The sequence below is a fragment of the Oryza brachyantha genome, chromosome 7, assembly GCF_000231095.2.
Source record: "Oryza brachyantha chromosome 7, ObraRS2, whole genome shotgun sequence".
In the NCBI taxonomy this organism is placed as follows: domain Eukaryota; kingdom Viridiplantae; phylum Streptophyta; class Magnoliopsida; order Poales; family Poaceae; genus Oryza; species Oryza brachyantha.
Window position 1 is genome coordinate 16,205,831 of NC_023169.2, and position 16,807 is coordinate 16,222,637.

Below are 16,807 nucleotides of genomic sequence, written 5' to 3' on the forward strand. Positions count from 1 at the left end.
GCCACTCGTCTTATTCCAACATTTGTGCAAAATATCGTGTTTTTTGTGACTTGCTTTACTAATAAAATTTCTTTAAGAATGATTTAAATTTAATTATATTTACACGATTTTTTTGAATGAGACCAGTGGTCAAACTTGAGGTAAAAAAAGTCAGACGAACGGAGGGAGCAGTAGATTAATATTGGGCCTGTTTGAGGGAGCTTTAGATTCTGAGAAGCAGCTGTTTGGTAGCCAACTTCTAAGAATTTGAAAAATCTCCTAAACCCAGCTTCTCTAGATTCTGGATTCTTAGTTCATTTCTAGAATCTGTAACTACAGATTCTCAGAAACTGTAATTACAGATTCTCAGAAACTGTGAACCGTTTAGGGCAGCTTCTGGGAAAAGCTACAGCTGGAAAAAGCTCTCCAAACAGACCCATTGTCCCTGGCTAGCGTCATGCAGTATGATGTAGCTCTACAAACAGTCAGATAGGCGCACACACTGATCGATGCAGTAATGGAACACACAGCTAAAAAAGCTCGAGCAAACAGCACTGAGATCGATCGATCCATGGTGGCCTAGATCGATTCCTTTTATTCATTAATCACTCTCACAAACTGGTAACTCAGTATATGATTACTATTATGCACGGATGGTAGCTGCTACCCCCATGCATGCGTGCATGTCTGCATGTAGATATATATGCGGCTGTATGCGTTTGTGATGGCTACAGGGGGTCCAGGGGGCAGATGAAGAAGATGCTCCCCTCCTTGCACTCCTCTCCGGCCTTGGTCGCCGCCGCCGCCGCCGCCGCCGTCGTCTTCTTCAGCTCCGGCGACGGCGAGATCGAGGAGGCGTGGCGGCGCTTCTCCTCCCTTGCCCTGCGCAGCTCCGCCTCCAGGTACCTCGACCTGCACTCCGCCTTGCAGAACGCCTTCTCACCACTGCAAAATACAAATACGTCAAATTAATTAACTTCATATGCCATGTATGCTTAGGGCCCATTTGGTAGGGCCCGTTAACTAGCTCCAAACTCCAACTCCAGTGTGAGCTGCTCTTGGAGGAGCCGGAGAGCGGATTAAAACTGTTTGGCTAGTTTGGTCTATTCCAGAACTCCTAAAAGAGAATACGAAGTAGATTGACAATAATAGCCTTGCGGACCATGTGCAGTCATAATTAAACCATAATTTAATTATGTTTCTTTTTTATGTAATTAAATATTGATTATTTTTTTTTAAACTTCAACAACCTGACTATATGATTATAAAATACTATATGATAGTTAACACACAATATAAATATTTACTAATAATATATAGTAGCATGAGTGACAGATCTAAGTAATTACGATAAAATAATAAAGGGTAGTGGGTTTTTTTGGCGTGGAGTGGAGCTGTGGAGCAACAAAAACCTAGCTCCATCATGTAGTTCATTTTTTAGGAGTACTCCGCCAACTTCACTCCAAAAAATTAGAATCTGTACCGTTTGACACAACTCTGGCTCCAATTAAGTTAGAGTTGGGAACTAGAGATATGCCAAACGGGCCTTTAATTAGCTAGCTTGCATGTACTCTACTCTCTTTCAACTTTCACAGAACTACGGATAATGGGACTAAATTATCAAAAAAAACTATATAGTTAATTAAGGTGGTGTATTATACTATGGATTAATGTCAACTTGATCGGAAGAGGATCTCCGATGTAAAGTTAGAGAGACGGTATCACTGATACGTGTCTCACCGTCCATGGACCCTCACGTAAGTTCATTGAGTTCTTCTAGCTTTACATCAGAGTATCTCGTTCCCAACTGAATCATACGGATTTAAGACGAAGACCCACATAACCGCCATTTAAAAAATAATCTATCACAAAAACTATAAATTTTAAATCTTAACCACTGTCGATTTTATTTAGTTAGACTTTACAGTTTTGTGATTGTATTACACTAAATATGCAGTTTAATTCGGCTATAAAATATATAATTTTGCGATATTTCTCCTTGAATATATACTTTTATGATATATTGTTAAGCCTTTAGTTTTTTCTTTCGGGGAAAGCCATTAGTTTCTGATACAAGATCCTTCTGTAGCTTCCTGATAATTTAGTCAAATTATACGTAGTTTTGTAAAATTCACTCATTTTTATTTCTGCCAACTTTTTTTTAACCTTTTGCACACGGCACACCGTGTCTTTTCTCTTACTTATAGATGAAGGCGGGGCGGCCGGCGAGCGGGGCGCCGCAGAGGTTGCAGGAGAGCAAGAACTCGGCAATGCCGTGCGGGTTGCCGGCGCAGCCGCCGCACCACGGCACGGTGCAGTAGCTGCCCGAGCTCTGCCTGTGCGTCCCCTCCATGATGGACCGGGCGCTAGGGCGCGCAGGCCGCGCGACGCGGCGGGCGGCGCCGCCCTTTGCTGCCGCCGGAGCAGCTGGGTCGTCGTCGTCGTCGAGGACCGCCGAGTGGACGCCGACGGCGCCGTGCTTCGGGACGAAGAAGTAGCGGCTCGCGGGCGGCGGCGGCCTGGCTACGACGGCGGCGGCTCCGAGGAGAGCTGCGGGGAGGAGGCAGGGCGATGGTGCTCTGGCCATGGGACACGTTGGTGCACTTCCACAAGTGTGTGTGTGTGACTGCTTGGAAGTGAGTAGATTTGTGTGCGTGTGTGGAGCTGTGAGGGATGAGTAATATAGCTGGAGGGAAGGGTTGCTTGATCAAGAATGCAAAAGCTTTTATTTGTCACCTCTTTTTGTTTGGTACCTTGATGCAGCTAGAGCAACACTGGGAGTGTACACAAGTTATTATGTTGTTTTGGGGTTCAGTCGATTTTTTTGGCTATGATTTATGACTGACATTTTATAACATGATATTTAATATGAATCTCTCTGAAAAGCGGCTATGTAGCATTATTATTTTAGATAAGAGCATGTATTTGAAATATTTTTTTATTTAGTATGAAACAAAAATTGAAATAAAACCCACCACTATTCGTCTTAATTATAGTTAGATCATAGTTCTAACCTCCTATTACTTTTATAATTTTCGCAATTGCTAAAGCTATAGCAAAAACCCTCAAACTTATGCGATCAAGGAGAAATTAATAGTGACAGAAATTTACTTAATTCAATAATGTAATTTAGTTGATCTTTTTTAATCACTTGGGAGGGACCTATACCCTTGTTCACTTTGTTCCTCATCCCCTACCATCCTTAGTCATTGAAATTAACATGGCAACCTATACCCACCCCATATCTCTCTCCTTAAGTAAACCAGTGAAAAAAAGATTTTGGCACATCTCTTCTTTGCGATAAAAGGAAACATCGATATTTGCCAATAAAATTCCTTCATTTTTCTCATGTAATTTGCATTTGTGTGAATTGGAACCTTTAACTGATTCATGCTTCCTGGAGTCAAGATAGAGAGAGAAACATTTTCCTTTAAGAACTAAACACTGATAAAAAAAATCCCAATAAGGTAACAAAGTTGCAAAGATAGATAGATGATGACCTTTTACGGCAAACAATCTAAACCTAAACAATCTAGAAAAATCGTACCTTTGAGTTTCCGATCTTGGGTCCATCGTCCACCCCTCTTTCTCTTGGATCAAAATCAACCTCTGCTCTCCCCCTGACGATATACGAAATTACCCGATAGCTAAAAGAATTCTATCAATATGCACACTCGCTTCAAAGGTACAGTCCCTATGCTTTTATAAGTAGGTCATCGCGTTACTTTTACGCGGTCTTAATATCGATCCAAGCCCCTCAATTGATTCCAATTTACATCTGAGAGAAAAAAAACCATTTACACGTGCTGACCACGCCACGCGTGTAGAGCCGGGTAAAAACGTGGGGTACCCAACCCGGGTGCACATACCACCTTAGGTGGCCCAAAGGCACTGCCACGTCGGCCTAGCTCCAGGCCGAACAGTGGAGCCAGAGCGTGACGTGGACGATAGAGCGCGCCCATCGTGCTGCCGCGTCGCGCCGCCGTCGCGCGCACGCGCGCCCGCAACCAAACCAAACCTCGTATCTCCCGGGACACCTGTCGCCGTCGCGGGCGCCGCCGCCGCCGCGGCGCGCGCGCACGCGATGCGCGAAGCAACTCAGCCCGCCCGACCGCGGCACGGTGCTCGCCGTGCACGGCACCGCGCGCGGCCGCGTTCCGTCGCGTTGTGGGCGCGGCGTGGCGTGGCTTGGGGGTGCGGGTGCCTTTCCGTTGGCGCGCGCACGCCCGGCCGCGCCTAGCTAGCTTTGTGCCATGGCTGGCTTAGCTGTGGCCATCGATCGTGCGTCGTCGTCTAGCTTAATTAGCTTTTGCTTTGAACCTGATGAGCAAATTAACAAGATAAGTTCGTCTTTAATTTGTTCAGGAGTTTGTGTGGCAAGCGACAAATGCTGCTGAAAAGCGAATCGGAATTAAGCAGCTTGCAGTCACACGTCCGGCAATGTGTTTTCACTGCTCTGAAACTTTCGATTTTGTCCTCTGCATTGCTGGAGCATGCAATGCATGGAGGGTACTATCATGTGGCATGGACAGTGTTAATTTGAGTCCTGAATCCAAACATGTGCTACTCAACATATTTTATATCGTAAAACATTTTAGCTATGTGTAGATTTACCTATTTATCAATATATGTCGTTTATATATGTGTTTAAATTTATTAGTACATATATGAACATAGACAATGCTAGAAAGTTACCTTACCTAGTATTGGTGACAAGAGCTGAATTTGCAGGAATACAGACAGCTAAGGTTTTGGTTAATTACCTTTTGAGTTCGTATTTTGGAGCTATTTCATGTAAAGCCACAAAATTCCAAGGAGTTAGCTCAAGCATACGACGCCGATGATCTGTCAGTGACCCAAGTGTGTAGCTATCTGATTAGCACAGCGCAAAAAGCTAATACTGCATTAAGCACACGGCAGATCGTCATGCCTGCTTGGATTTATAACAGTTTCTGTTTTGTGTGCCTGCTTCCTTGTCGAGGTGTGTGAGTTCGATTAACAGATATATTTCATACGAGAGTATCACATATATATATTCGCATACAATCAAAAGATATACAGCCACTGAATCATACTAGTATCAGATACGGAGTATAAGCATAGAGAAACCCATGTAGGTGTAATACATGGGCTTTCATAGGCTAGGCCCAATAATTTGGGCTTAAAAGCCCATGGATATAGTGGGCCCGATCAGCATCAGTTTAGCTTCAAATTCACAACGAATCCTGGAAAACGCGGAGAACAGCCCCGGACACATTCAGGTGACTCCACAGACCACAGCAGTTAAGTGACTTCGAAGCTACTTCAGTCACAGTTCACAAACCACTACATTACTAGCTTTAAGTTCCAGATAGCACTGGGTATGAGCAAGAACAACGCTACAACGGCCAAAGATTAAGTGCCGTGAACGATGCCGTCAATCCCTCCACCTGTGACCACAGCTCGGGTTGCAGCAGATGAAGTAAAGCGTCAGGCCTCGCTCTCCCTTGGTTGGAGCCTGCAAATTTAAGGGGGGAAAAGAGCGACATCAGTTGATTGCATCAACAACTTGTGGACGGTAGTAGGAATGTAGGATTCTGAACATGAACATTGCCGTAATATAACAGCAATCACCATCACTATTAGTAAAGCCAACTATATCATCGCAAAACAAAGCCAACTATATAATGAGGTAAGTAAACCATGGGCATGAAGCACTACATGATATACCAGACTTCAATAGGCTGACAGAAATGTATAGTTGTATGTTTATAGTTTCACATTGCTATTCTATTTTTGCATATGTATTACTGTAACTGTAGAGAACTATAGATGATACTAGTCATATATAGCAAAAAGCTGCATAGTGAACAATAAGTAAACAACACATATACACGGACCTGGAAAAAAGCAGCCTCTGGATGGCCGCAGTTGTAACATCTAATACTTCTGGTGCGAGGCAGAGTGGGATCACTTGCTGCATCTTTTAATATATCTTTAGGTACCCCAGCAGATTTACGGATAACCCTTTTGTACACACACGTGTCAGTGGCAAGCTCCTGCTTAAATCAACAATTCATACAAATGGAAATAATTAGTCAACCTACAAGAAACTTACACACAAATTGAAAAAAAAAGGAAATGCACAAAACCATAAATGCAATATAGCTGCAACATATACAAGCCTCGAGAGAAGGAAGCTCAGCAATAACTTCAAGAAACAGAAAAAAAAAGACATTTCGTGGAAGAATGCCAAAGAATGCCTAATATACCAAACAGCACATCATTTCTTTTTATTTTACCACCATCGCCCCATTGCCATATAATTATTTTTGACCTGTCCCACGTCGTGTTGTCCATTGCACTCCCACCTCCCACGCTCCCCATCACCCCACATCGCCTCTGCCTGCCAGCTGCCACGCTTGTACTCCCAATTCACAAGCCACCACCTCCCAATAATTGAAGGAGGCAACTGAGTTCGGAAAATTTATTGCTAATTTGCCAAGAACATCTACTTGTGTATTTCCATGTATATCTTGCTCTGTTTTGTGTTCTGTTGATTGCAGCTGTCCATGGAAATACTGTGGAGTAAGCAATGGAATGTACCCCGTACGTGTGCAGTGATTACTCCTTTGTCTCTTTCACCTATTTGATTTCAGCCATGCTCCATGAGTCAGGTCACCCAAGTCGTTGTTGGCTCTTGGTACCCTGTAGCCCAGCAGGAAACTGGAGACGGCTTCATTGCCATCCATATCCTCCTCGGGTGGTGAAGACATTTTGGTACTCAACCGCAAGGAGGAGCCATTACTTGAAGGTGTCAGGGAGAAAGGAATAAACTGCAGCTCTGGAATATAGAGCGATACATGGAGAGCAAAATGGTCCAACATGACATAAGACAGGCATTTTTTTTGCATACTAGTAACCTGTGCATTGCAACGGGCCCATATCAGATATCACTAAGAATGGGCTAGGAGTTTCTTTTGGGTTTTTGTTTTATTGTCTCATGCCACGAGAGTACGGTGGGAGGAGGGACTGAAGGAGAACAATTGCACTTTTAAGTAGTTAAAATGTGGTAAAATAAATGTAGTGTTTGTTATTTAAGTGGCATTGAAGTGTACATCCAAAATTTGGTAGCATTAAACAAAAGAGGCGAATAGGCGATACTTGGGCGCTACAGAACCAACTAGTTTTGCTAACATAAAAGCACCAAAATTGGACAAATACAGCTTAACCTACAAAGGAATATTAGGCCTCAACCAATTCACCATAAACTCGCCAAGCCCCAATCAGAACCCTCTACTCTACTCTACCAATCGAATAAAGCAATCATCAACATTATGGGACATCAAATTCTTTCCTCGGCCAAATCCCGAGCAAGCAACATCCTAAAACCATCCACTCTGAAGACTAACGATTTTTACTGAATTGGTCGGAGCGTAGACGAGCGAGCAGAGCAGAGCCATTAAAGAGGAGGAAGAAGAAAAGAATCACGATCTCAATAATGCACCGTTAAACCTAACCAAAAAAAATCCTCATTTACATGCACCACCATCACTAAACCCAGCCTAAACCCTAGATCACCACAGTTAGTACCCAATCCAAACCTAGGGTTCCAAGAGTTCATCCACCACCCAATCCAAAAACAAGGCACGGGGAAAGCCACCTGGTGCTCGCAGGAATTGCAGGCGTAGAGCAGCGTGCGCGTCTCCTTGTCCTCCCGCGGGTACAGCATGTTGTTGCTGCATCAAGCACACACACACACACAAAAAAACAACAACAACAACAAAGAACACGGATCAATCCACCACCACCCCCGCCAAATCCAATCCCGGAGACGAACCGCGAGCAAAAGATGGGATCTCCGCCTCACCATTCGCCGCAAAACTTGAGAGCGCTCATGGCGACGGGCCCTTTTCTTCTCACCTCTCACCGACTCCGCCACCCGCCGCCTCCTCTCTCGGGCTACTTGTACTCGTCGTGGGGGAGGAGGAGGCCGCGGCGCCTGGCAGGTGGGCCCCACGCGTCAGCGGCACGTAACCGGGAGGGGGTACACGTGGCGGCCACGCAGGGTGGGGTCACATTGATCCACGGCCGCATCGGATCCGAGCGCCATCGTCTCCACTCCCGCTCGCTAGCGTGGCGTCCGTCTCCTCCCCCCCCAACCTCTCCTCCGCCGCGGAGACCCCAAACCCTAGCTCCAAATCGCGACCATTCCCGCGAGATTTCTCCCTCTAGGGATACTCCTCGCGTTCTAATCCAGCTCGAATTTGCCAAGTTTGTTTTTTTTGGATGCGAGTGTGGCTTGGCAGGGTGGTGATGCCATGATGCACATGCTGGTGGCCCCCGATGTAGGCGGCGGAGGGGAGATGCAGCCGTACGGCGGCGGCGCGGCGGCGCCGCTGGAGCAGGAGCTGGAGCTCCACCGCGGCAACGCTGACGACGGCCTCGAAGGCCACGTGCGGTAGGAGCTTTCTCCTGTGCTCTCTCTTGTGTGTATGGCAAGCCAGTCGGTGTCCGGCCGAGCTCGGTGAAGAGCTGGGCGAGGGAGTGATCTCTCTCGCTGCCGTCTGCGTGGTGCTCATGGTTCATTCTGGCGTGATTTAGATTGAGCTCAAAAGTTATTGTTTGTCCTGTTGCATTAGTGAACTCTGCAGTAAAATCGATGGGCTTCCGTTTCACCGGTGTTGATAGCTTGCTATATTTGACCAGGTGCTTGAGATGTGGTATATCCGGCAATGCAACGCCCCATATGCGCCGTGGCCCTGATGGCCCAAGAACTCTTTGTAATGCGTGCGGCATTGCGTACAGAAAGGTATGGCCGTGCTCTAATTTTCGACAGAGAATGTCATGAGCCCATGTGATTAGGTTGTGCACGATATCGTGTTCAGTTATAAATCATTTCCAAGGGAATTTTATAGCTATACTAAGGCTCTAGTGTGCCCTTCTTTTTCATCCTGTTTTGGCGCATTAGTAAATATCATAATACAACCTAAATGTGTCAATTTATTTTCATTTATGCAACTTATTATATGATTGGCTTTCTAGGGGAAAATGAGAAGAATGATAGAAGCTGAACCACCTATAGATGAAGCTTCACTTGCTAAGCTGGTTCCTGATGTAGGCATGGAATTTGAGAGTGAGGAAAAGGCCTATGAATTCTACAACAAATATGCTGGACATGTTGGTTTTAGTGTTCGGAAAAGTACATCACATAAATCTTCTGAAAACATTACCAAAGTAAGGACTTTTGTTTGCTCAAGGGAAGGTTACAACAGGGACAAAAAATCATTGGAAGCAAAGAAGCCAAGGTTGGATACAAGAATCGGTTGCCCAGCACGGTTGATTATTAAAGTCACACCAGAGTGTAAATACAGAGTCACTGACTTCAAAGCAGACCACAACCATCAGCTGGCCCCTCCTTCGACGATGCATATGTTAAGGTCACAGAGGATATTGACAGAACTTCAGTCTGGCGAAGCAGAGCTGTCAGATGATTCTGTCGTGACGCCCACAACAAAAGCAACCGGTGACCTTGTTGTGAGACAAATTGGTTTCCTTCGAAGTATTTCTCTCCTCCCAGCAGATTATAAGAATTATCTCCGCTCAAAGCGTATGAAGGCTATGCAAGTCGGTGATGGTGGCGCCATATTGAAATATTTGCAGACGATGCAAATGGAAAATCCCTCTTTCTTTTACACCATGCAGATTGATGAAGATGACAAGCTAACCAACTTCTTTTGGGCAGACCCAAAATCTAGAGAAGACTTCAATCACTTTGGTGATGTCCTCTGTCTAGACACAACATACAAAATAAATGGATATGGCAGGCCATTGTCATTATTCCTTGGAGTGAATCATCACAAACAAACAATTATTTTTGGTGCAGCTATGCTTTATGATGAATCATTTGAGTCATATAGGTGGCTATTTGAAAGTTTTAAGATAGCTATGCATGGAAAACAACCAGCCGTAGCTTTAGTAGATCAATCTATTCCACTTACTAGTGCAATGGCAGCAGCATGGCCAAATACTACTCAGAGAACTTGTGCTTGGCATGTATATCAGAACTCTCTTAAGCACCTTAATCATGTTTTCCAAGGTTCAAAAACATTTGCAAAGGATTTTAGCAGATGTGTCTTTGGCTATGAGGAAGAGGAAGAATTTGTGTTTGCCTGGAGAAGCATGCTAGAAAAGTATGATCTTAGGCATAATGAGTGGCTGTCTAAATTGTTTGAGGAGAGGGAAAGATGGGCTTTGGCATATGAAAGACATATATTTTGTGCTGACATAATAAGTGCACTTCAAGCTGAAAGCTTCAGTAGTGTTCTGAAGAAGTTCTTGAGCCCTCAACTGGATTTATTGTCCTTCTTCAAGCATTATGAAAGAGCAGTTGATGAGCACCGCTATGCTGAGCTCCAAGCTGACTTCCAAGCTAGTCAAAGTTATCCAAGAATACCCCCAGCCAAGATGTTAAAGCAGGCTGCCCATACATATACCCCAGTGGTGTTTGAGATCTTTCGTAAAGAGTTTGAGCTGTTCATGGACTCTGTGTTGTTCAATTGTGGGGAAGCTGGGACAACTTCTGAGTACAAAGTAGCTCCCTCTGAAAAAACTAAGGAACATTTTGTTAGATTTGACTCAAGTGACTGCTCCTGTATCTGCACTTGTAGGAAGTTTGAGTTTATGGGTATTCCATGTTGTCACATGTTGAAGGTACTCGATTACAGAAATATCAAAGAATTACCTCAGAGATATCTGTTGAAGCGATGGAGAAGGACTGCCAAGTCTACAAATGAAGAAAACCAAGTGTATGCAGCAAATGGGAATGGGTCATCGTTAAATTCCATTGTACCTCCTGCAAATCACCATGGGCTCCAAGGCTTCAGTGCAATGATTCAGGTAACCAGCCCTCAAGATTCGTTTATTCTATTTTTTCCCTGTTTACGTTGTGTCTGATTTTTTTTTGTTAAATGCAGGACACTCCTGCTAATATGCATGAAAATTCGTTTCATAGAAGCTCTTGATGCAGGTATTGTACATTTGTACTTGGTTATGAATAATTATATGCCAAGTTGATCTCCTTTTTTTGGACTATTATTGGACCTATCTGGTTCTATCCACTGCACCAAAACCTAGGGCATTGATGATTTCACTTATGAGTTTAATTTTTGCAAGAACCTGGGCTGATGACCATCCATTTGAATGGCCCTACTCTTTCCCTTGATTACCCACAAATGGCTAGGCCTGATTGCTTCATGAGCTCTTCTGTTGGTTTTCCCATTTGAGTGTGGATCTTTTGCACCTGCTGTTTCCTTTGTGAAAGAAATGCATAATAATTTTAGGAAGACATAGGCAGGATATCTTGTTTGTTGAATGCTGCTCATAGACTGTTGAGTTGCCTCCATTGATGTACAATTATTAATAGCAGTTTATGATGAGCCTTTAGCTCTATTGGATCAAACAGATGATTTATGTACTCAAGTTATCATGCAGGTGACTTGAATTCAAAGATTATTCCTTCTGCACGGTGCCAGCTCCACGATACTGGCGCTGAAGCAGTGAACAGGCCACTGCAGAGCTCCCGTGAATAAGACGCCCAACTTGTAAATTATGCAGCTGTAGGAAATCTCAGCTATTGAGGCACCCCATCATTAGCATAGGCTCTTAGACTAGATGCTGGTGTGAAATCATGTGATTGTGCTGCACCCAGGGAAATTTTGTGCATTATGTAAACAGTCTTATTTATCCTAGCCCATTTATAAAAGATCAAAGAAATGTGATCAGATGTCAATGCAGAGACTGCTAGTATTTTATGTAGTGCCTCTGAAACTTTTTGCAGGGCAAGTAGACCCCCTCATGATCATCCATCCTAGGATGGTTTCAGTTAGGCCTTGGTTAATTCCTACTACATTCATTTCACCTGCAGGTGAGCTGGACAGCTCATGTAATAAAGCTTTGGAAGCAAGACAAACCAGCTTGGATGTGTGGATCTCAGCAGGAGAGCTAAGCTGCCTTTGACGCTACAGTGGACAGCTGTGCTTTCAAGCCTGGCTCTGGGTGCATTTGTGTCCCATACGCACAGTTGCATAATGCGTGCAAATGTTGTTCATGTCCTCTCAATGAATCGTATATCTTGGGAGCTTCGATAATGCTGCTACCCATGTGTGTCCTTGAAAACTTTCGATGTGCTTTCGTGGTCTTTTCTTCCACCTCTCTAATGCTCCGTTGAAACACATGAATTTTAGAAAAATCTGCCGCAAAATTTCTTTGAAATACTTCAGGAATGAGACCTCAGTATCAGCTTTTTAACGGTTCTTGCAAAGATGTCACACTTCCAGTGTTGTTTTGCATTACCTCTCCAAGGAGGAGCGACACAATAGTTACATAAAAAAAATGCTCCCTCCTCCGTCTAGAAATATAAGGATTTCTCGGAGTTTAAATTTTACTATCCAACAATATAATATAGCTGCATATCTATTTATTTCACCAACCACAAATATCCTTTATTTAATTTTTTTTCATTTTTTTTCCATCTCAACTAAACACAACCATGTATTCTCTCCAAGAAAAACTTCAAACATCACTATATTGTTGGACAAAGGGAGTAACTGTTATCTTTTGGTAGGACTATTGCAAGCATGCTTCCTAACCTCCTAGATTGTATGCTTTTTTTCCGCAAAACTTTACTTTATTAGCATATCTTGGAAAGCTTTATTTGCAACTTTATAATGTATACCCAATCTGTTCTAAAATGTAAGCATTTATAATATTATCTGCTTATCTCATCAATCATTGCTCATACAAAATTATTCTTATCAAGGGTCATCATATTTTTTTTCTTCTCAACTTTAATCTCTACTAAACGAGCTAGAAATATTTAATTTTGGGATGAAGGTAATAATTCCTAAGAAAATTGCTCTATTGACACTCTAAAGATTGATTTTGATTAAATGACACTCTAAACATTGCATTGCTTAATTCCCTGAAATTTTCCCTCTATTAATCCATTTCCTTTTTCTTTTCACTCTTTTACCATAGGAAATGATAGTTATACCCTTGGCTATTTTTTCTCTGATGCAATTGACCTGACACTGCTCCTCCCATAACTAGTAACATTGTTTTTTTAAGGCTACTGCTTGTGGTAATAGAAATGAGGAACCTTTCTCAAAAAAAAAATGATCTTCATGAGTTTTTTCTATTGTGGTTTTATATAATTTTGTGTCGCACTATGTAGCAATATCTTTGAAAAGTTCACTAAAAATATATCATGTGATGTTCATGCAAAAAATTAGTCCAATTAATAAGAACATGACGACATACTATCATATATTCATATGTAGTATAGGGACAAGACAGTCATTTCAGGCGACCAAAATATAAAAAGAAAATAGGAAATTGATTAAAATGGTATAATGTCAGTAAGTCAAGAAACCCAATGGTTAGAGTGTCATTTAATTAGAACCAATATTTAAAGTGTCAAAACATAGAAGTCACGTCTTTGGAGTGTTAATATATTCCTCCCGATTAATAGTTCTTATCGTTTTAGGCAATGACATTATCTTCTAATCTTCTAAGTTATTTATTATATATTTTTATTAAAACTATTAATAGTCAAAGTTTTAAAAGTTTGATCATACTTTTGTGCAAAACGATAATAATTATCAAACCGGAGGAAGTAGCGATTTTCTCGTAATTCATTATCATAAACTCGGCTTCATCCAGCGGCGACCGTCACTTTTGAATTCACCCTAGTGAGCAGTAAAATTATGATTCCGGACAAGGACAAGTGTCCTTTGATGATATGGAGCAATTTGGCTGCCCTGCCGTAGCAGTGCAGGCCGTTCGCCGGCGATGTTGCTCTGCCGTCACGCGACGCATCAAGCCACTAAGCTGCGCCGCCATGTGACCTGACCATGGCCCTGCGTGCTGCTGCTGCTGCTGGCTCCCCTGCCTTTTTTCACTGCAGCTTCTGCAGTCACTGATCGGCTTTCTTTGCGTGCTTTCTCCGTGTAAACTCCAGTAACAATGCCATGATTTTGTTTCTCGGTTCGATTGATCCTCTTTGGAACACAGAAATTTAGCCTCCTCGGTTGAACTGAACTATTTTATATAAAAAGGTCATACAGAATTTCTCCAAACCGAATAAGCCTGAAAATCCTCCAGCCGAAGAGACGAGAAGATTTGCCCATAATTGTATTGCCTGAATGGCTGAATGCAAATTTTCATGGGACTTTTTTATGTTGAGTTGTTTTGTCTAGACACCGTCCATCTTTTCAATCTGAACATGTGATCAGAAATTCAGGAGCCGACTGATTCGATACTGGTCGTTGGCCAATCTTCATCACGGCGATCCAAACACAAGCTAAATTCTGTGATGCAACGGTTAGTGAGCTATTTGGGCATCAAATTCTTGCTTAATTTGGATGTCTCTTTCATGAGAAGACGTCAAGGAAACAAAGCTGATTGGACGCTCACTGTTCAGTCACTGCGTTCACTGACAAAAAAAAGACAAGAAGAAAAGTTTGAGTTCAGGTGCTTGCTCCATTATTCCCTACTTAGCTCCAAAGCAATCCTCACATGGAGAGTCTAATACGTGATTATTTCGTACATTAACCTTAAGCTAAGCATTCCTCTCGCCGTAATCACTACATGAAGAAAATCGACGTCCTTTCTTGATGGATACATCACACGAATCAGGTTCTTTGTTTGTTCAGGAAAAAAAACCCTACATGGCATGTCATTTTCTTTTTCTGATTTAGATCACTGTCAATTGTTGGTTGGTTTGTGAGGAATTTGAGGTTAACAAGGGAAATGGTTGCTGAATTTATACCACAAAAGACTTGCTGGCAGGTTGTCATTACTTGTACCCGAATTTCAGCAAGATCATGTATTTATTTGTTTGTCGGTAATTGATTTGAGATGCTATATGTGCATTTTCTCCCTAGTGTTATTACAGTACTGTCTCATGTTGTTCATCATTGCTTTATCATTACTTCATCAGTATTATGAAGAAACCTGATAAGTATGCCAACTGTTCTGTTTTTTTCTGAAACTCATCATTCAACCTGCCCCCAACTCAGAATTTAGCTTTGGACGGAAGGTCAGACTAATTCAGAATTTAGTCATGATGTTTAAGAAATCATTTGCTTTATTAGTTAAGCACTGCCTCTAGATTATCCAAAAAGAACAGGTTAAGCAGCTAAGGAAGAGTGATGGGCCTCCAAGGTCCCAGCCAAGTGACACGTTTCAGCTTTGCTAAGCACTTCTGAATTTCTGACAGGGAGTGAACTGATAATCTGATGGAGATTGACCCGAATCTTAAAGTTCGATCTGAACAGATTAATCGATCAAATCTCAGGAGGAAAAAAAAAAGATAGGGAGTCCAATACCACAACATGCTTGCAAGAGTACAAAGCAAGATACTTCCTAATCAGAGCACCAACAACTTCTATTAAATAAATGTGAGAAAGAACACTTTGATCACTCTCCATCTTGTCTTTGGTGTCGGCTAGTTAATTGCTTTGGAGGGGGCAAAATGGCATCACTAATTTTTATTTAAGTACCACATGAAACACAAGGGCACACATTTTCAAATACATAATTTATGAGGGGCCTATTGTAAGTGCGCATTTGGTATATATTATTTGTTTTTTATACTGCACAAAAGTCAAATACCATAAGTATACAGTACTTGTATTATGCAGGGATATGGAACATTAGGGGGTACTAATTAAGAAGTTCACAGTCACAATGCTAGGCCCACTTGACAGAGGGAGCATACAAGCAGAAGACTATACTGAAGAATGTCTTAATGTGCCATGAACAGTATGGCATGTTCATATTAGTAGTATATGTATGTGTGTTTTTTTTTCTTCTTGTCTTGTCTCTTTGACCATTACTATCTGCAGTGTGCTAAGCTAAGCTCAACTCCAACCAGTGGAGTCTGCTTCTTTAATTAATTTATTGAGTTGCTTGGAATCATCATCCAGTGTTTCATTGAGAGATGCACCCCCTACATTTTAATAGTAGAGATGTACTATTTTCTTCTTGAGAAACTAAACCTTGTGAAGACGTGTGACTCTTATTTTAACCAAGTAACAGTTGGTTAATTGCATCAAATTAGTATGAGCCTCGTCTTTTCGCTTATATTTATATTTATAAGCCAAAATTTAAATTTTCAACCTTATATTTGGAGTAGATTTTGTTTTTTCATCATAGTTTATTTTCTAATTTGGTATTTAGATTGCTAAGAACATATATATAAAATTTGTATTCATAAATTATTTTTATTTATAAGTATATCGTTTGCCTTTTTTTTAAATAAACCAAACGATCACCTTGTAAAACATGCATGTTCAGATTGGATTGAAAGATTTTAAGGGGAAAAATCACTGGATGTAATTTCTAGACATAGATATAGTTGACAAGCTCCAAATTTTTCTGTTCATAATTGCCTAGCTATATATCTGGCACAATGAGTTCAGAATTTATGATCCACAATGCCACCAACAAACCATGACTACTTAACATCTACAGTACCACGAGGCAGGTGATCAACCCCTGTCCTGGAGTTGACCTACTTTAAGAAAAGCTAAATAGGAGGTGAGTAAAACATTGCAATCTCATAAACACAGTTTGCAGTAAATTTTTAACCATACACCTGTACTGTTTTGTGGTGCAATGCTAAATCCTAATTACTACTTCCAGGCTGCAATGGTGTTTATGATAAAAATTATGGACCTTGTATCCTATCAAGTCAAGGTTGCATCTTATCACTGTTTGTTAGAACTGAATACATCATGTCACCTGACTGGGACTTGACTTTAATTTGCTACGGCACCAAAAACAG

At 42.0% G+C, this 16,807-nt stretch overlaps 3 protein-coding genes across 3 annotated transcripts; 1 reads left to right on the forward strand and 2 right to left on the reverse strand.

The window, feature by feature from the left end:
- Positions 1-707: 707 nt before the first annotated feature.
- LOC102709193 lies at positions 708-3,941 on the reverse strand. The gene is made up of 3 exons (XM_006658751.2): positions 3,849-3,941; positions 2,181-2,386; positions 708-924 (listed from the first exon to the last, which is right to left on the reverse strand). Exons 1-3 carry the CDS (start codon positions 3,939-3,941, stop codon positions 708-710), a joined length of 516 nt encoding a protein of 171 aa, XP_006658814.2.
- A 1,014-nt stretch (positions 3,942-4,955) lies between these two features.
- Positions 4,956-7,857, reverse strand: LOC102709479 (DNA-directed RNA polymerases II, IV and V subunit 9A-like). Its single transcript, XM_006658752.2, has 4 exons — positions 7,829-7,857; positions 7,622-7,697; positions 5,859-6,017; positions 4,956-5,476 (listed from the first exon to the last, which is right to left on the reverse strand). The coding sequence occupies exons 1-4, from the start codon at positions 7,855-7,857 to the stop codon at positions 5,396-5,398; spliced, it is 345 nt and encodes a 114-aa protein (XP_006658815.2). The 3' UTR covers positions 4,956-5,395.
- Positions 7,858-8,098: 241 nt separating this feature from the next.
- On the forward strand, positions 8,099-12,158 carry LOC102711276 (protein FAR1-RELATED SEQUENCE 5-like). The gene is made up of 5 exons (XM_006657891.3): positions 8,099-8,419; positions 8,668-8,770; positions 9,004-10,857; positions 10,935-10,987; positions 11,452-12,158. The coding sequence occupies exons 1-4, from the start codon at positions 8,280-8,282 to the stop codon at positions 10,980-10,982; spliced, it is 2,145 nt and encodes a 714-aa protein (XP_006657954.1). The 5' UTR covers positions 8,099-8,279; the 3' UTR covers positions 10,983-10,987; positions 11,452-12,158.
- The last annotated feature ends 4,649 nt before the right edge of the window (positions 12,159-16,807 follow it).